Source organism: Triturus cristatus, chromosome 3_1 (assembly GCF_964204655.1).
Source record: "Triturus cristatus chromosome 3_1, aTriCri1.1, whole genome shotgun sequence".
Lineage (NCBI taxonomy): Eukaryota > Metazoa > Chordata > Amphibia > Caudata > Salamandridae > Triturus > Triturus cristatus.
In genome coordinates this window covers 175,340,329-175,361,145 of record NC_140583.1, presented here as the reverse complement: position 1 = coordinate 175,361,145, position 20,817 = coordinate 175,340,329, and the positions used below count along the sequence as shown (strand labels likewise).

Here is a 20,817-nt window from a genome sequence, read left to right as displayed (position 1 = left end):
TGTGCCAAATCATTCAGATTCCCACAAGGGGGTGAGTGATGTGATCTTGTTGTACCAGCCAATTTTCTTAGTAACCGTATTCCAGGTTGTCACGGTGTGGGCAGTAGGGCCCGTCAGGCGAAGACTCTTGGGATTAGGGTAAAGCGCTTGCTGATAACAGCCCTTGGTTAAAGTCTATTTTTGATTACAGTATTGTGGATTTTTGTCCTTTGGTCCTGTGTTAAGTCTAGTAAAGATTACTTATTTTTCTAAACTGGTGTGGTGTCCATTTGTAGTGTTTTCACTGTATTACTGTATGTGTTCACAAATGCTTTACACTCTGCCTCTGAGATAAGCCTGTCTGCTCGTGCCAAGCTCCCAAGGGGGTAAGCAGGGGTTATTTTGGAAGTGTAGCCCCTTACCCCGACTAACAGCAAGGTTCTCTATTTGGTCAAAGGTACCTACCACTGCCAACTAGAGACCCCCAGTTCTAACAAGCAGGCTTGTGGATGGCACTTATGAGACGTCATAAAGCGATTTGGCCCTGGATGTCCAAGTCAGTGTACCTACGTGCCAAGATGTAGGTGTCGCTATTCTGGAGTGGAAGGGCATGGGGCTCCCCGTTGTTTCAGACCTCGCCACACCCCAGGCAGGGGGGCACGAGTAGGTGTGCAGGAAATTCAGGTTGGTAAAGTGTCTGACCGTCATTAGGTAGGTCCTTTGTGGTCTGGTACTTCTCAGTCCAGCAAGAGGGTAGGACTTAAAATGAGGTGAGGGAGGTACATCAGGCAGCCGATGAGCGCTAAAGGGAGTCTAGTGTAGGTTTCAGAGGGCCCAAAGCTCCAGAAGTAGTCCCTGCTCCCCTTGTGTAGAGTACAATGTAAATTCCGTTAGTGTCTCCCAATTCACCCCCCCCCCCCGGGTCCATAGCTTTTATTAAATTGGGCTGGGAATGGTGCTCTATGAGCCCAGTATGTGTCCCAGAGCCCCGTAATCACCGGCACCGGACACGGCAGAGACCCTAGACCGGAAGCAGTGTCTTGTCTGCCACAGGCCGCACAGGCCTCAGCATGCTCCCGTGTCCTTAACGGTGACTCCTGATGCGGAGGTCTCTCTCTAGATGGCAGCTGGCAGGGCCCAAGCAACAGTAGCCGGCCGCAGTATCAACTCAGCAAGACAGCGCACCCACACAAGTCATCCACTGCGCAGCTGGATACAAGGCCCAGGACAGTTGGCCCACCTTCACAGCCTTAATAGTCAGTCACTGCTCCTACCTGTGCCCAGGTCAATGCATCTCGGTGATCCTGAGGGACCCTACATGCCAGAGTCCATGGGAACCCCACTGAGGCCAACAGCATCAGCTTTTGTCTCAGTCTTCAAACTGGCACGGCCACAGTCACTGCTCAAGGCCCGGCGCCTTAGTAAAACTTTGGCATATTCAGCGACCCTATCCATTATTAACAGCAGTTACCGGTTGCAGCTCGTGAGGGTGAACTAGAATATGGCTCAGGAATTGTCCGATGCCTTATAATGTGCAAAGAAAGGCTGAATTATGCTCTCCAGACGGCAGAGCCTCAACAGAGTGCGACCATCTTGCAGCCAGGTTCTCTAGCGCCCCACTACACGGTTCATTTTCTTCTATCTATGGTAAATGGCATATGGTCACCAAACGGCTTTTTAAATTTTTACAGCCAGACTTACACTCAAGCCTTTCTATATTTTGTTGAAAAATCAAACATTAAACAAAAAATGATCATGCATAAATAGAAATCTCATGAGATTTGGTAGGGTGTCTATCTTACTTGGCCCTTACATGGGGATCTTCAAGCAAGCAACTGCCTCACCTCCCCGTAATGCTCTAAAACAAAGTGAGGGTATTAGTTTGAAACTTCTTTATCCCTTATATTTACAACCAGTGCTTATATCTGTTGAAATCTGGATTTTTCAGCAAGCAAAATGTTAAGATGTATAGAAATAGCTTTGCCTAACATCGGAGAAGAGGTTTATCGAAGTCTGCCACTGCACTCTCTTTTTGGCCAGTTCTATCAAAGTGTCCTTGTTGAGAAGGACTGTGTTCACTTCCCTTCTCCCCTCTTTTTAGGTAAAGTTCTGTTTGGATAAGGATATTTCGCACAAATACAAGATTTTGCTAATGCAGCCATATAGAGACAACGGCTTTGTACTACAGGATAATCATACTTTTTTTGTCTTAGTGATTGATAGTGGACAAAGAATTAACATTGGCACACTAGGTAGCTGCTGTGGCAGGAAAGTGCTTTAACACCTTTAAAATGTTTAAAAAAGACGTCCTTCCCCAGCCTGCAAGAAAAATCATCAACCTGAAACAGACTATTAGTTATAGATTTGTTACCTTAGAATTACCACCAGGTGTCAGACTGCATCTGGAGAATATTTCTTCAGCAATACCCATGCGCGTCGGTAGGTGGCTTCGGTCGACTCCGCGTCTATCGTCGGCGTTGTAGTCGCCAGTATGACGTTAATGCCTACTTAGACACTGCCCCTGCGCACAGACGTCAGTTCTTTCTTTTTCCGCACCAGCTTAGCGCAGATCTGGAGAGAGCTCGCCCCTTAGTCATTTTTTTAAGAAACTTTTTTTGATGTCTTTTTTCAAGTCTCCTGGTGCGCAAGGGAGCAAACTGATGTCCGTGACGGATCTGCACCTCGTGAGCCTCTGGTGCCAGGAGCGCGACCACGACCCAAAGTCGTGCTCCGACTGTCGGCCATGAATCCGAAGTCTTTGCAGGAGCGGTCCCGAAAGCTTTTGGAGGCCCGGCAGTCGGCTCTGAGTTGTTCCCTGTCTCTCTCTCTCGGGGAAGGTCTCGAGACTGGTCACGGAGCCACCCCACCTCGTCCAAGTCTTCACACTCCTCGGGTAAGTCGAAGCACAAAAAAAAGGCGAAGAAGCACCATCGCTCTTCACCTTCTCCTCGACGGTTGTCTGATGCCACGCCGAAACCAGAGCGTTGTCGCTCTAAGGCTCCATCTCTGGTGCCGGATTCAGGGACGACTCCGCACTTCCCCCCGTTTCCGAGAGCCGGAGCATCCCCTGCCCAGCTTCCTACATTCTACAAAGTTCTCCACCATGTGTTGGGGCAGCCTGACTTCGTTGGTGCGCCTCGGGCCACGTGGAGCCGGTTGGGGGCCCTGGATGCCGGCAGCTTTGGCCCCGGTGCTGCAGGGTCCCGATGGATCCAAGCCTGGATCCGGATCTACACCTGTCGACCTTACTCGACCTTCCTTGGCGCGGATCCTGGTGACGGCGCCCCGGGTGCCGGCCAGGCCACCGGCCGACGCGTCCCCATCCTCCTCCCCAAGATGGAGCCGGATCGACGTCGGCCACTGTCGAATCCGACCCCGGAGGGTTTTTTTGTTCCCTTCTTCATCCCAGGTATTCCCTATCTCCCTGAGGGTGGTGATGAGGACTGGGAGGAGTCACTGGACCCTTTAACAGACAAGTTGGTAGAACCAGACTGGAAAGAGGAATTGGGTGATGCCAGTGGTCTGGATACCTCCCCAGACTTTGGCATGCTTTCTGCCCCTACCGTGGCTACGCAGGTGGGAGTGTCCTATGCAGTGGTGGTGCGTAGAGCAGCCGAGGATATGGACCTGGAGCTCCCTATTATGGCAGTCAGGACTAACCTCCTGACAGAGGTGCTTCAGCCGGTAGCAGCTTCCTCTGATCCCCTTTTGACCTTCAATGAAGCCCTCACAGACGACCTTCTAGGCACTTGGCCCAAGCCCAGCACAGGGGTCCTGTGGGACGGATGATTGCCCGCCGCCTCTGCCCATCTCCGGGCAATCCCATCTTCCTCTCCCAACACCCTTTTCATGAGAGCTTGGTGGTCCAAACCTCTTCTTCCAAGGCTGCATTCCCTGCTACACCCCCGCATAGGGAATCCAAGAAGCTGGATCATCTTGGGAAGCACATGTTCTATTCCTCCAGCTTGGTGCTGCGGTCCGTGAATACAACATGCCTCTTGGGCCGCTATACCCATACAGTCTGGAATACGGTTGCGCAAGTGTTGCCTCAGTGCCCGGGCCATTCTTTCCCAGGCAGTGGCGGATGGGAGAGAAGCAGCAAAATTCATAATCCGCTGTGGACTAGATTCCACTGACTCTCTGGGCAGAACAATTGCCACATTAGTAGCCCTTCGGTTCTACTCCTGGGCGAGGAAGTCTGGTTTTTCGGGTGATGTCCAGTCAACCTTGCTGGACATGCCCTTTGATTGCCCTTTGCCTTTTTGGTTACAAGGCAGACTCTGCGCTCAAGCGCTTTAAGGATTCTCCAGACACGGCCAGATCCTTGGGCCTCGCTGCATCCTCCTGTCCACCACAGTCTGCCTTTCGTCCCTTTTGTGGCTACGGAAGGGGCACCTCACCATAATAGACCCAGTCGAGCCACTGGCCCATGCAAGCTGGCTAGCCTCAGCATGGCGTAGTAAAAGTAAAGGGTCAACCCATATGAAGTCACTGGGACCTGGGTAGAGAACAGTATGGAGAAGAGTGGTCCCAGCATACAGATCATTCAAAACGAAACATTAAAAAACACAGTTGACCAAACGGCTCAAAGAAGTTCAAATGCTATTTAATCACATCGAATAGGTTAAGATGTTTCAAATGGAATCAACAATTTAAGCAACAATTTGTGAAAGAAAAACACGTGGCCAAAGAGAGGGATAGGAGAGTGAGTGAATTAGTGCGGGATTTGAGAGGAAGTGAACACAGTGGTAAATATACTAAATTACAATCAAATTGATCGGCATACTTGAATCTCTGCCGCATATTATACACAGATTAAATCATAGTCACAATATCCACAATTCTGAGTAATGCCATATATAGACAATCACAGTGCATCCTGTACTATTGATGTGATTAAATGGCATTCGAACTTCTTTGAGCCGTTTGGTCAACTGTGTTTTTTAATGTTTCGTTTTGAATGATCTGTATGCTGGGACCACTTTTCTCCATACTAGCCTCAGCATGGCGGCAGATGTGGGACCCAGCGACCTGGGTCTGGAAACCAGCGGATGGGCCAGTCCACCCTTTCTTCCCCTGCAGCAGCCTCCGAACCCTCCTAGTCTGACCCTTAAGGCCCATCAGTGACTAGTGGGTGGCAGGATTCGCCACTACCTCACACACTGGCGATCCATCACATCAGACAAGTGGGTTTTAAAGATAGTCCAAAGAGGCTACTCCCTCCCCTTCGATACTACTCCTCCCTCCATGCCACCGTCTTTCGATCGCATTTCGGAGGATCACTTAGTGCTTCTCCACCAGGACGTCTCAGCTCTCTTGGCCAAGGGAGCTATTGAGAGGGTCACGGCGCCAGAAGTAGGTCGTGGTTGCTTTTCCCGCTACTTTCTGGTGCCCAAGAAAGACACAGGCCTGCGTCCTATCTTAGTCCTTAGGGCCCTCAATCACTTCCTACAGAAGGAGAAGCTCAAAATACTAACCTTGGCTCAGGTCCTCTCTGCCCTCGACCCTGGAGACTGGATGGTGGCTTTGGACTTGCAGGGCACTTATTTTCACATCTCCATCCTGCCAGCCCACAGACGTTACTCACGGCTCACAGTAGGCCAAGAGCATTTTCAGTTCACCGTGCTCCCCTTCGGCCTTACCAGTGCCCCTCAGGTGTTCACGAAAGTGATGGCAGTGGTCGCAGCTCACCTGCGCAGATCAGGGGTTCCAGTCTCCCTCTATCTCGAAGACTGGCTGTTAAAGGCTGACTTGCCCCAGACTGTCGTCTCCCACCTCCGGACTATGGTGGACCTCCTGCAATCGCTGGGGTTCACTCAGCGTGCCAAAGTCCCACCTGACTCCCTCTCATACGCTCCCTTTCATCACAGCTGTTCTGGACACAGTGCATTTTCGGGCCTATCCTCCTGAGCAGCGAGTCCGGGATATTTGGGCTTTGATACCGATGTTTCAGCCTCTATCCTGGATTTTGGTGAGAATTACCCTGAGGCTGCTGGTCCTCATGGCCTCCTGCATCCTGCTGGTGGATTATGCCAGATGGCATATGCGGGCTCTGCTTTGGGACCTGAAGTTCCAGTGGGCGCAGCATCAGGGGAATCTTTCCGACTACGTCCAGATCTCGAAGGGAACTGCGCAACAACTGCAGTGGTGGTTCACGAACCAAGGTTGGGTCAAAGGCAGATCCCTCTCCCTTTCCCAACCAGAACTCACAGTGGTGACCGATGCATCACTCCTGAGATGGGGCGGCCACTTGGGAGAGGCAGAGATCAGAGGAGTCTGGTCTCCGGTGGAGTCTGGGCTTCAGATCAACCTGTTGGAGCCCCTGGCGATTCACTTGGCACTGAAGGTATTCCATCCCTCACTCAAGGGGAAGGCAGTGCAGGTGTCCATAGACAACCTCACTGCCATGTGGTACTGCAACAAACAGGGCGGGGTGGGGTCGTGGACCCTTTGCCAAGAGGCCCTTCACCTTTGGAAGTAGCTGGAACATCAGGGCATGACCTTAGTGGCTCAACACCTGGCAGCTTCTCGGAACGCCATGGCGGACAAACTCAGCCGCCAGTGCCAGGTGGATCACGAATGGCGTCTTCACTCAGAGGTGGCGTAAGGTCTCTTTCAGCAGTGGAGAGAGCGTTGGTTAGATCTGTTCACCATCAAAGAGAACGCACAATGTCAACAGTTTTGCATGTTGGGGTTTCCAAGGCAGCACTCGCTTGGTGAGGCGTTTTGTCGCAAGTGGAGTTGCGGCCTCCTGTACGCATTTCCGCCTGTACCACTTCTGCTCTGTATGCTGAAGAAGATCAAGCGCGGCCAGGCCCAAGTCATTCTTGCGGCACCGGACTGGACACAAAGAGTTTCATACCCAGAGCTCCTGAGAATGGCTATTGATCCTCCAATTAGACTGCCCCTTCGGGAGGATCTTCTGTCGCAGCAGCAGGCAACAGTTCTCCACCAAACCTGCCCAGCCTCCGCCTCCTTATGTGGAGATTGAGCGGCGAGAGTTGACAGCTTTTGACCTTCCTCCCGAAGTCTGTAATGTCATCTTGGCATCCCTCCACTAAGACAGTAGACACCTGTTGATGGAACAAGTTTGTGGCATGGTGCACAGCAAAAGCTGTGGATCCCCTTTCCGCCCCTCTTTCTGTGGTTGTTTTTTCCTTCTTTCTGTGGCCCAGCAGGGATCTGCTCTGGGCACTCTTAAAGGTTACCTGGCAACCATTTATGCTTCTCTTCGGTTACCAGATCAGCTGTCTTTGTTCAAGTCCCCTATTGTAAGTAGTTCTTTAAAGGCATTATTCATCTATTTCATCCATCTCCTTTCATAATGGCTCAGAAGGACTTAAACCTTGTTTTGACTTACCTTATGTGCGCTCCCTTTGAGCCTCTTCACAACTGTCCTCTTAGGCTTCTCACGCTTTAGACTGCCTTTCTTGTTACCATCATCTCTGCTCACAGAGTGTGTGAGCTTCAGGAATCTTTCTTCTAAGCCCCCTTTCTTTTCAGTCCATCAGGACAAAGTGGTCCTTTGAACGAGGCCCTCGTTCCTGCCTAAAGTTGTCACTCCTTTTTACATTGGACAAACTATTACTCTGCCCACCTCCGCACACTTCCAAAGAAGAGGAGAGACTCCACCTTCTGTACCCGAAATGTGTGCTGTCTATCTACCTTGACCGCACAAAAGATTTCCGGGTGGGCGATCAGCTCTTCGTTGGCTATGTGGGTGCCAAGAAAGGTCGGGCCGTGCAAAAGCGTACCATCTCTCAATGGATCGCCCTTTGTATCAAGATTTGTTATGCTTTAGCTAAAAAGGAGCTTCCAGTGGGGCTGCAAGCACATTCCACTAGAGCTACAGCAGCAACTACTGCTTTGTTGCGTGGAGTCCCACTCATCGACATCCGCCAGGTGGCCACGTAGGCTTCTATTCACACGTTCAGCAGACATTACTGCCTGAATAGTGAAGTCCAGAGGGATGGCTGCTTTGCCCGGTCTCTCCTACAGGACTCTCTGCTGTGAACTTGCGTTGCAGTCCCTCCTACAGGATTGGTATTGCTGGGGTATCTATTCTAAGGTTAGGAATCTATAACTAATAGTCTCTTTCAGATGAACAAGTTACTTACCTTCGGTAACAATGTATCTGTAAGAGCCATATATTAGTTATAGATTCCTTACCGCCCCACCCATCCTCCCCGCTCTATGAACTGACTCCTAGGAATAGGGACTCCCTTGCAGGGCCCTAGTGTGGCGCGTCAGTGTCTTTCATGGCTCTGCGCTTCTGGCATGGAAAGTCATGTCAGAACTGATGTCAGCACGCAGGTAAGTAGGCACCGCGACATCATCCCGGCGACTAAAATGCCGACGACGGACACGGAGTCGACCAACGCCACCTAACTACGCACAGGGGTATTGTTAAAGAAAAGTTCTCCGGATCCAGTCTGATGCCTGGGGGTAATTCTAAGGTAAGGAATCTATAACTAATATATGTCTCTTACAGATACTTCGTTACCGAAGGCAAGTAACTTGTTCTACAGGCATTAGTCACCTTCCGGTTCTACTAATGCAATGTACTCTACCTGGGAACAACTAAATTGAGATTACAGAAACTACTGCAAGTGAAAAACGCTTTGGCCTGCCTTTTACTAAATCTTCCTAAATATGCTGCTTTCAGGCCTGCTCTGGCTAGCCTATAAAGGCTGCCACTTAAAGAGAGAATCTTATTTAAAGTTATGTGCTTCTGTCACTGAATATTTAATGATAAAGGTCCAGGGTACCTCACCTCTGTGGTGAAATGCCAAAAACCAAGCCGTAATCTCAGATCCTGTGGAACGAACCAGGCAGTTATGCCGCTGGTGAAGGAAAGCTAGATGGGGCGGTCGCTCCTTTGCTTTTCTAGTGGCTCAGGCATGGGATTCCCTACCGCTCCATCTGAGGATGGAACCATCGTAGCTACTGTTCCGTAGGAGACTAAAAACATGTCTATTTCCCCTAGATGCCAGCGCAGTCATGAATTTCAGTTTCGGCAAGTAGATAAACATGTGGCATGATATCTCTTTCTCTGGTCACTCTCTCGCAGCACTGGGACACGCCATTAGGTTCAACCAAGTGCTTTAGAAATAGCCTTATTATTATTAAGCAACGAGGATTTGATAATGAAATAATGCCATATATATATAAATATAAAAAGAGCTGTAGTATCAAGACTTCAGTGCATTGACATCTGACATATACGGTTGTAAAGTAGCCCAAAAAAACAAGATGTTTTTAGAATTTGTTATGAGTGCCACTAATGTGTCAGCAGTTAGAAATGACATCACCTTTCATCTAATAGTCTGAGTGGATAAGGAGGGACCACAAAAGGAACGGCCCCAAGGATGGTCCACAGTCTTGTGGCAAGTATTACAAAGCATATTTTCTGTCCACAGATGATGGCAATCCCTTTCAAGATGTGGCCCAACTGAATACCTTTTGGAACTACTGATTAGCAGGAGCTGAACCCTGTCCTTGCATAGAAGAGTAGACGGGGATGCTCAACATGATTACAGAAGGAGTAGGCCTAAGGCAAATTTCAGAATAACAGTTACTATGCAAATGTGTTCTGTTTAGATTAATTTTATGTAAATATATCACTTGTGGCTGGACTGAACATATGTTCCAGATTTGGCACTCCATGACCTATGTTGAATGAGCCTACTATTGTTGAAATAGCTAGGGGAGAAGTACAAGCTTACTGTTATTCACAAAGTAAACTATGATTGCATTTTTGGTTCTGTTTTTTGGGGCAAGAGTGGTTGAAGTGAATGATGTAGTACACTAGACATAAAATAACACAGAAACCCACAACCAGGCAATTAAGTATGTTGTAAAATTCCATGTCCTGATTGAGTCCAAGGGCCATATTACAAAGTGGCGTTTTCACTCTTTTTTGTGCCTTTGGTATTATAGAAAGAGATGCAGAATTACAGAAAGAGCTGCAGCCATTCGTATGGCCTCCTCTGCAATGCGGATCACACATATTTTGCCACGCCATTTCAAAGTAATTTTTCCCATGTAAATAAAAGTATATTCCTACCCTTGCACCAGCAATCTTTTTATAATTAGGGTGCAGTGACAAAGCAGTGATGGGAAACACCATGACTGTGCCACATAAGAACTGGTGTATGTCAAACGAGTCCTCAAAGGCACAGCTTCGACTGTGTATTTTTTCTCCATTGTTGGCCCTAAAGTTCTGGTCATGCACATACATTTCTATCGGTGTGAATGAGAAAAGTGTTGCAACATGGTGTAAAGTTCAGATGGGATGAAGGCCTGACTCAAAAGAGTCCCACCCTGAATGGCCTAAAGCAGGGTTGCCTATTAGCTCCCCCTCTTCTGCCCCAAAGTAGCATCAGTAAATATACATGTGTTAATGTACACCGACAAAGTAGTAATTGTTGATCTTACCTCATTGGGCTTACAGAGAAATATAGGTGCACTCACTAACTATTCAGAAGATAAATACCTAAAGGTGAACATCTCTAAGATTAAGGTAGTCCCTTTTAGAGGTAGGAAACATCATACTCGTTATAAATGGAAATTAGGTGGTACTACACTCGAGGTGGCAAAAGCCTACACCTATCTTGGGCAAGTCTTTTCACAAACCCTGGAAGTACCTTCCCTCCTACAACAGATGAAACAAAACAGCAGTAGCACATATAAATGCCCTACGGAAATTCGACTCCTCTTTGGGAAAAAGGCACTTTTATGGTCTTTTAGAATTATATATAGGGCAAGAATCCCTCCAACTAAACACCTATGCCATGGAGTATATCCCAATAGCTAGATGGAACATACTGAATATTAGTAAAGGCAAACTATTACATAAAATAACATTGTTGTCAGGCCATCCCGGTAACAGATCGTTTGCTTAGAACTTGCACCTGTAAGTGCATTCTAAATATCTTTGGCCATCATAATCAGATGGGCTTTTAAACTCTTGCATGCTGAAGAATGTTATTTAAGGGCCTTACTAAAGCATGAAACTTATAAGTCGGAAAAAAACCAAGACCCTTTTAAAACAGATTTTAAGACTGCTTTAGAATACTTTCAATGTACTGAAAGCATCCTCCAATCCTTGTCCCCGGCACACTTGAAGGTCTTTTTTTCAAAATATGACTCCCCAATTAAGCTATGAGCTTGATAAGGCACATTGCATGCAACTATCTCACTATATATCTCTCACCCCCACTATAGCGTTTAAGACCTCCAAACAGTATGTAAGATTTACTCTGGAGCATAGTATCCGGAGATGTATTATCATGCTTCGACTAGGTATACTACCTCTAAAGGCTCACACAAAAAAAAGGAGTGACTTAGATGAAGATAGTTGGGTATGCGACAAATGCAATAATGGAATTCTTGATTTAATACATGTTTTATGTTTATGCTCTAATAAGGAGGTAGTAGAGGCTAGAACGTTTTTTCACTTACCTAATAGTAGTTATCACTATTCAATTACCTCCAGAGATAGAGGGAGGTTTCTATTATACCCTAGCTACTCGACAGGTAAGGACCATCAGAAGCAATATTGTACCAAGGGAGATCTGCCATAGACTGGCCCATACCACCACTTGCCCATTAGTGATTTAATCTGCCTCCTGAGTGGAAGTGTAGCACACACACTCTAGAAACATTTTTTTTTTGTGTAACCTGCCACAAGATTTTTATGATCCAGGTTGATAGCCACTTTGTCTGACATTTTTATGATACACTTTTAAGCTTCAACAATAATCATGCATCTTTCAAATTACCCATACACTTGTTGTTCATGTAATAAAAAAAAGAATCTCAATGTCCATCAAAGCGCAACACAAAAAAGGCCAATAACGACTTGATAGCATAAACACTCTACATAAAGCATTTGGTTAATAGCACTTTACCTCTTCGTCTTCCCAATCTATTAAGTCCCAGTCATAGGTGAGTACAGCTCTCCTTCTTTTCCAAAACTCAAGGAAGACTGTAGCTGAAAAAACATATATATTTTATTAGATAATTTTTCAAAAAGTTCATTTTTATTATGAACAAAACAGAAATCATGGAAAACTTTAGAGTGCTGGCTACAATCAAACGATTACAGGGGGGAAAAAATCACATAGAGTACATTAGTAATCAAATATAAAACATTTCGGGGGCATGGCTTGGACAGCCAACATGGCGGACGCTGCTTAACTGAGCTCCGTGCGTCCACTCTTAATAATCCTGCTAAATCCTACCATAATCTTACTCAGTGCAGCACATCAGATGTTGGAAGGACTAAAATAAAGCCTGGAACAACATTTGCTGTGTTACGAAGTGGAGCGCCGGCCGGGTATTACTCGCTGAGTTTTCCCGGAGCATGGCATGGGCTTCCCTGCCTCCTGCTTCCCTGCCCCTGACGGAACATCACTGAGAGTCTTGGGGTCGTATCGGGCCCCTGAGGTGAGGGGGAGCATCCGTCGGGGGGGGGCGGGTGTGGGCTGCCGGGGGCACTTGTGCCCTGGGGCTCGTTGTGGGCTCATGGTGGCGGCGGCTGCCGCCAGATCCCTGGCTGTAGCCCTGATTGTGGGTGGACCTCTTGGCCTGAACTGTTTTTTTCTTTCTCTGGTGGCAGAGCCCGCCTGGGTCTGGGCTCCAGCTGGTGGAGGTGTGGACCCCGCTGGGTCTCCAGAAGAGCTATTCGCTAGTCCCGCCGGGCCTCTCCCCCTTCTCTCCCTGCATGGGATTCTCCATGCCGGTGGGACACGTCTGGGCCTACATTTCAGCTGGTGGGCACATTGGAGCTGAGCCTCTGTGGGGAGTGGAGGTACGGTTTCCTGCCTGACATGGCACCATAATGGCCTTCTAAACTCGGAACCTGAGCGTGCTGGGCCCTCCTCCTGTTTGATCAGTGCCGGGTGGACCCTGGGCATGCTGTTGATTCTTGCGCTGGGGCACCTCGGTCGGCGACTGCCTCCCTCTACTCGGGGGAATTACTGGACCCTCTCTAGGCCTCATTGACGTACTCGGTGGGACATTACAGCTGTGCCTAGACTGTGCTGCAAGTGGCGGGAGTACCGTACACCAAAATCTGAATGACGGGATCAGTCCGGACTCTGGACAGCGCAGCGGGGCACGCGGCTGGATGGTGGTCCCGCGAGTTTGGTCCCGGTAGTGGTGCCTACTTGACTGGCCGTTGAGGGCTGCGGAGGGCGCTGAGCTAGGCTTGGTATGGCTTGTGGCTCAGGAACGGCTAGTTTCCTTGAGGACCGGCCTGTGGCACCCCTGTGGGTCCCCTGGTGTGCTAGCTCCACGACGCACCGCGGCCTGTGGCGATCCTCCCTACAAAATCCACGGAACCCCTGGCAGCGGATCACACGGGTCCTTGGATTGACCATCCCACAGCACAATTTATGGGGAAGGATAAGCCAGGCTGAGCAGGTGTAAAACAAGGCCCTCTAGATTAATATACCACGACTTCGGGAGGGGGGCCACGAGTGGAGCTGTACCAGACAACCCAGCGCTCTTAGCAGCCATCACGGAGGCCAGGGACACACTTGATGCCAAAATTAGTTCTGTAGGATCTGAGGTCTCCTTCCTTTGCCAGGAGAGATCGCATTACTGAAACGGAGGCGTGGTTCTCAACCGTTAAAGATACGGTGACCACCCTATAGCAGAGAGTCAACAAATTGACAGTGATCTCACAAGAGCTGGAATCCAGGATGGAAGATGCAGAAGGCCGGGCCAGATGCAACAACCTTCGTTTTGTGGGTTTCACGGAGGGCTGTGAAGGTACCTCCATGAACCATTTCCTCACCCAGTGGCTCAGAAATCTCCTACCAGAAAATATGCTATCCACTTGCTTCGTGGTTGAGAGAGTCCACCAGGCACTGATGAAGAAACCCCCCCTGGGGAAAACCAAGGCCAGTTATCGCCAAATTGCTCAAATATGCTGACAGGGACGCAGTATTACAATTCACTAGATAACACAAGGACAAACTTATCTTTGATTCCCGTTCAATAATGATATTCCCGGACTACCCCCACCTACTGCAACAACAACGCCAATCTTTCATGGCAGCAAAACGATGGCTGCGAGATCTTAATATTCAAAATACGCTCCTATATCCCACTAGGCTATGTGTTGTCTATAACTCAAAGTTCCATTTCTTTGACACGCCTGAGGCTGTTTTCGCTTGGTCAGACGAACGATCTCAGCTGAAGCTTCATTCTCCGCCGCCACTGGAGTCTGATTCTTCCCGAGGTGTGCAGCTAAATCGATCTAGAAGGACAAAATTAAAGCGGCATCACAGATCTGGATCCGACCGCAGCTCCGCGGGCCCTGAGTGGACATCTTGAACAGAACTGATGGCCGGAGTACTATGGTTCTGGCTCCTACCGATTGTTCGACACTTAGGACTGCTCTGTCTGTATCAGCACTGAGTAGGCGTGGACAAGACGCAATGTGACTTCCCAGCCCCGAACATTTTTACCCCATTTTGAAGTTCTGGGGAAAGTTTGGGAACCATCACAGGGGGGACTCTGGGCTCTCCTGTTGGGGGCTGGGGCACCCTACACCTCGACAGATGCTTCTTGTTTATGGCAGAATTAGGGGGGGAAGGATAGGGGGTTCACGGGGTTCTTGGTTATGACATGTTTAGTTCTCACATGCACGCAAGCACACAATCAAACACCCGCTAAGCTAGGTGCTCGGTATGCACATATAAACAATAGATGGCTGCTCAGGCAAGTGTTCCTCCACTTGGAGACCTGACAGTGGTATCTTGGAATGTCAGGGGGCTACTCAACAAAACCAAACGGGGTGCCATTCTCTGCCAGGCTACGCGATACGAAGAAGACAACATCCCTGTCCTACAGGAGACTCATTTATTGGGCACCAAGGCTTCCTGCTTGGCCAGGTATGGATGCCATCTGATATATCATGCTGGTTTCACAAGAGGATCCTGGGGGACAGCTATTCTCATCCACCGCAGTGTCCCCTACATCCACATGAAGCATTGGGTGGATCCCGGGGGTAGGTATATCCTACTAACAGGTACAATATACGGAGAGCACATTAACATCGGTAGTATCTACGCACCACTTCCCTCCATTTGGGGACTACTTTCGTTGACAAAATCACCCATCAATGGAGTGACCTCCGGGCAGCTATAACCCTTTTGGGAAAGGTCTGGAATGATGTCATGTTGCCACTTGATAGAAGGCACAGGTCCAGCTCAGGTCCCTCAACGGATGTATCTAAATTGTCCCTGCTCACCAACACACTGGGATGTTCAGACATATGGCGTGAATATCACCCCGCCAAGGTAGGCAACACTTATATGTCCACCGTCCATGGTTCCCTATCCCGGATAGATTATATGTTCATGTCGCGCAGTTACATTCATAGATTTTAACAAGTCTCTCACCACCCCAGGGGGTTGTCAGACCATTCCCCGGTCACTGTTAGACTCCATACGCACTCCCAAAAACCTCCCTTTCAGTGACGAATTTCCCATGGCACCTTCGGGACCCTGAATATCAAGAGTCACTTACTGGGGCAATACAGGAGTACCTAGACATGAACGTCGCCTCTGCCCCATCCAAGGTAACCCTCTGGGAAGCTTTACACCCACAATCCGAATGAGAAACGCAAGCACTCCGCCCAACGGGCTGAACTTGAGGCCCATCACGCATCCCTAGAGACACAATATATTTATGATCCCAGTCCCTCCCTCCTGCACAATTTACTCCAAGCACAACAACAGATACAACAACAGCTCATGGACGAGGCAAAAGAAATCTGATTGGTGTCGCAACACTGGATTTATCAATGGGGGGACAAATCAAGCAAAATGCTGCATAGGTTGTGTCAGGTGGGACGGTCCCCGGCCGCTGTTCCAATTATCCGAGGGGTAGATGGTGTTTTACATTCTTCTCCCGGGGCTGTTGCCGCAGAATTTGAGCAGTATTTCTCTACATTATATACGAGACAAGAGCAGCTCTCAGAGACCCTCATCGTGGAGTTCCTTAGAGATATCCCCCCCGAGACTCACTGATCAGATGAGAGACCAACATGACGCCCCATTACAGCTGATGAACTAAAAGGGACGCGCTTAAGTTTGGGGCATAATATTTTAATCCGCACAGCAAATTGAAAGAAATTGCACACTTGCTTTGCACATTGATTTTAACTGCATGTGAGCTCTGTTTTACTCACCTGCTGCATCCCACTCCCGTGCCTTCATTTGCATTTCTCCTCGGTCCACCACAGGTTTTTCCCGATTGAGTGGAAGGAGATTGCGAACAGGAGGAAGTCGTTCCTAGCACTTGGGGGCAAAGACACGGAGGTCAGCGCTCTAGTAGCTGACCTTCCCTATATTAGTGGCATGCCTGGCACGATGCGCAGCGGACACGCCGCCGGCGCACCTAAGGCAAGCCCGTCTGCGCCTGCCCGCGCCCGGTCCTCACCAGGAGCCAGAACACCTGCATGTTTCAGGTCAGATTCTCACACCTATTCTAACTGTACCGGTGTATACACTACCCAGAAATTACTAGAGAGTAGACAAGTTTATTTAGACAAAGACCCTCACTTGACCATGGCTGCCCCCTGTACTCCAATGATAATGGAAGGGCCCTTTGCATGCAACTATTGTAGATTACAGAGCATGCACTTCACTCAGCCTCTCCTCGACAATATCACGCAAGATATTAGCAAAAAACAGCCCTGCTCTCAAGCATTGATAGATTCCTCCTCTCAGCACTCTATGGGGAATCAAGATTGGAACTGTCTGCTTGGGAACATAAGATCACTTCCTAAACACGTGGTAGAAATATGGGACCTTTTATCTCCCAAACGTCCCGATATCGGCTTCCAAACTGAGACGTGGCTAAAATCAAGCTCCACCCCTGCTATAACAATATCACTACCAGAAGGATATCGCATCCTACGGTTGGATAGGCCTACTAAGGTCGGAGAGGGTATTGCTATAGTATATAAGGACTCCATTAAAATACCTGTATTGGAGAAACTAAGCAATGACAGCATGGAAGTGCTAGTCTTTAGAATTGACCTTCACCCCCAACACTGTTGGAAAGGCACCCTGGTGTACCGTCCTCCCAGGCCTATCCGAAATTTCACTCCTCAATTATGGGAATTAATTTCCCCGTATGCCATTTCCACACAAAATTCTATTTTATTGGGTGACTTCAATGTGCATAGTGAAGACACCCTGAATCTGGAAGCTGCATAATTTTTAACAGACTTACTCTCACTAGATTTAAATAAGATCAATGGGGGCCCCACTCACCTAGCAGGACATACGCTAGATCTTGTGTTCACTAAGTCATCGAACGTGCGATGTAGAGATGCGAGCCCCCTCACTTGGACCGCCACTCATTGATTGAGTTCCAATTTAGGAGTCCTATGGCACTTAACGTGCAATCTACATATAGGGGCTGGCGCAGACAGTGGCACAAAGTCACTCCTGACAACTTTCAGGACCTAACTCCTAACCCATGGAATCTCGACAAGGAGAACATAGAGACTGGTTTAGTCCAGTACAAGTCTATAATAACAACGGCCATGGATCAATTAGCCCCTCTAAAGCAGAGTACAAGCTCAAGCAGGCGCTCTCAATCAGCTTGGTTCTCCCCCAGTCTCAAAACAGAGAAAAGGCTCTGTAGTAAATTGGAGCGGCGTTGGCGCCTCTCCCATAATACACTAGATAAAACATACTATAAATTGTCTCTCTAAAATATTATAAAAACATAAGACTTGCCCGCAAAGCTCATATTATTCTACAGTTGGAGCAGGCTGGGAATGCTCCTAAAACCCTCTATATGATACTCAAAACGTTTACTCACCTAGAGGCATGTAATAACGAGCAGGCACCCTCGCAAGCCCTATGTGACAAAACAGCGACACACTTTACAAATAAAATTGATCTGATCTACGACAAAATTACACGACATAGAGGAGCCCAACTCGATTCATTTGATGATCTTGCATCCACTCGAGCTACCCTCCAGAAGTTGGAATACTTCCCCTTGGTTACGCCCGATGCAGTTAAGTCTCTCCTCGCTACTGTTAAATCTGGCTCCCCCTTGACATAATCCCGGCAAGGATTACCTCATTACTATCCAAACAACTCGCCATCCCCATCTGCTCTATTCTTAACCTCTCACTAAATAAAGGTTATGTCCCTACCGAGTGGAAGGCAGCTCAAATAACACCGATAAGGAAGAACCTTAAGGATCCTATGGATGACTTGACTAATTATCGTCCCATCTCACTGCTACCTCTCCTGAGTAAGCTGTTAGAAAAACATATTAATAAACATCTTTCAGACTTTTTCGAGGAATCCAGCTGTTTTGATCCATCTCAGTCTGGTTTTAGACCCAGACACAGCACTGAGTCAGCCTTGATTGCCATCATGACAGGCTCTGGACAACGGACAGGCAGTTATACTTGTGCTGCTTGACTTGTCGGCGGCTTTCATCTCACACCAAATTTTGCTCATGAGACTCAGTGAGATTGGGATACAAGGAATAGCCTTACAATGGATGTCGAGTTTCCTCACGCACAGAACTCAGACTATTAATCTAGGTCCCTTCCGTTCTGAGAACACAGAACTGACCAAAGGAGTACCCCAGGGATCCTGTCTCAGTCCCACTTTATTTAACATCTATGTTGCTCATTTGGCAGGTCTACTCAGGAAGTTAGGTTTTATACCTATCTCCTATGCTGATGGTATTCAGCTCCTGTTACCCTTTGATAGACACAACCCTAATAGTCCATCTTCTCAGAAGGCATGAAAGCTATAGCCAGCTGGACGAGGCAAAATTTCCTCCAGCTCAACGCTCGTAAAACGGAAATCGTGCTGTTTGGTGACGCTCCTTTGAGATGGTCCCCGAGCTGGTGGCCAACGGAATTGGGACCTGCACCAGAACCTAAGACTGCGGACAAAAATCTAGGGGTCCGCCTGGACCAGAAATTAACTATGAAGGAGCAGGCTTCTACCACCATTTGCGCTTGCTTCCATGCTGTAGGTCTTTGGCGAAGAGTATTTCCTTTTATCCCCTTGTTCACTCGGAAAACCTTGATACAGGCACTAGTACTAAGTCAATTAGACTACTGCAACGCGTTGCTGATCTCAGCCAGTGAAGCATCTTTGAAACAATTGCAAGTGGTCTAAAACACCTCTGCCCGACTGGTCTCCAATGTTCCTGTTCTTACCCCTTTCCTCCCTCTCTTGCAGAGATTACATTGGCTGCCAGTGCGGAAACAAATTCACTTGAAGATCTGCTGCATTGTGCATAAAGCCCTAAATGGCAAAAGCCCCAGTTATTTGGCAGAGAAATTCAAATAATATCGGCCTCCTAGTACACTACGCTCTGGGACCAAATCCCTACTTGTGGTCACACGCTGTAAAAAAGCTCAGCTAGGCAGGAAAGCCTTCTTCCACTTAGCCCCTACCTTCTGGAACCAACTTCCCATACATTTGTGGGAATGCTCTGATCACCTGCAGTTCCGAAGGCTTATGAAGACTACATTGTTTTAACTCATACCCCTGTTGCTGACCGTCTAAGCAGTTTGCAAGGGCAGAGATACCCCTTAGGGGGTGATTCAGGCGCTATTTGAATCTCAAAACAAATCAAATTGTGGCACTGGTGTCAATGGTCCCAATGGATTCCCCATGGAATTTCTTCGATCACTTATGTCCACAGTAGGCCCACACTTATTAGAGGCAATACAGGATGCACAGGATTGGTGGCAAGCCGAGATTGTCCTCTTCTTAAAGCCAGGCCGCCCACCGGAAGTTCAATCTTCATATCGTCCCATCTCTCTAATTAATTTTGAGCCCAAAATATTTGGCAAGGTCCTAGCCGATCGCCTGCGGGCCTGTATACAAGATCTGATTCATTTAGATCAATCCGGCTTTATGCCACACCGGGCCACTCGCCATCACATCCGTCAGGTTCATAACGCCATGGTGGCGGCCCTGGAGCTGGGGCGCCCCGCGGCCATACTACTTGCCGATATTGATAATGCATTTGACTCCCTTAGTTTGGAGTACCTCTTCCAACTCCTTAAAACTGTTAATTTTGGCCCGCGTTTCCTAGCATACATGTGTTTACTGTACACAGAACCAACTGCCTCAGTGCGCAATGCAGGTCACCACTCGGCCCCCTTTCCCATTTGTTGCGGCACAAGACAGGGCTAACCCCTGTCCCCACTTTTATTCGCCCTAGCAGTAGAACCCGTGGCGGTGTGGGTACGCAGTGATCCAGTGCTCTGGGTATATGAGTGGCCACAGTCGCAACCCAACCACATTGCGTTATATGCGGACGACGTCCTTCTCTTTATGACAGACCCATGGATCTCGGGGCCACGTGTCCTGCAGATCCTCCGAGTCTTCGGTAAGACCACTGGGCTTCATACCAACCCCTCTAAATCTGTACTGTTCCCGGTGTGTGGGAACCAGGGTAGAGGCACATAGGCGGCCCAGTTCACGCACGCAACATAGGGATTTAAATACTTGATTATCATGTCACCTTGCTCAAAGATTTCATAGGCACATAACATAAATCCACTTCTTGCCAGCCTCCGAGAGGAGACAAAAATATGGTTATCTCTCCCACTCTAGCTGTATGGGCGCTCAGTGATTTTTAAGATGGTCGCTTTACCTAGAATACTCTATCAGCTACAGAACTTCCCGTACCACATAACCGTGATCATGGTTTGGGCAAATAAACGCGATCCATAATAAATTCCTATGGAATGGAGGGGCAGTTCGGGTTGCACTACAAACCTGTGCACGATCAACGTATTGCGGCGGCATCACAGCG

General features: G+C 48.4%; 1 protein-coding gene across 1 annotated transcript in view; it reads right to left on the bottom strand.

Annotated features, from left to right (window-relative positions):
* ANO3 (anoctamin 3) overlaps positions 1-20,817 on the bottom strand; it is a 1,942,403-nt gene that overhangs the window by 512,398 nt on the left and 1,409,188 nt on the right. Inside the window, exon 14 of the mRNA XM_085643623.1 lies at positions 11,892-11,974. Within this exon, the coding sequence (XP_085499749.1) occupies positions 11,892-11,974 (83 nt within the window). The remainder of the gene's footprint in view (positions 1-11,891; positions 11,975-20,817) is intronic.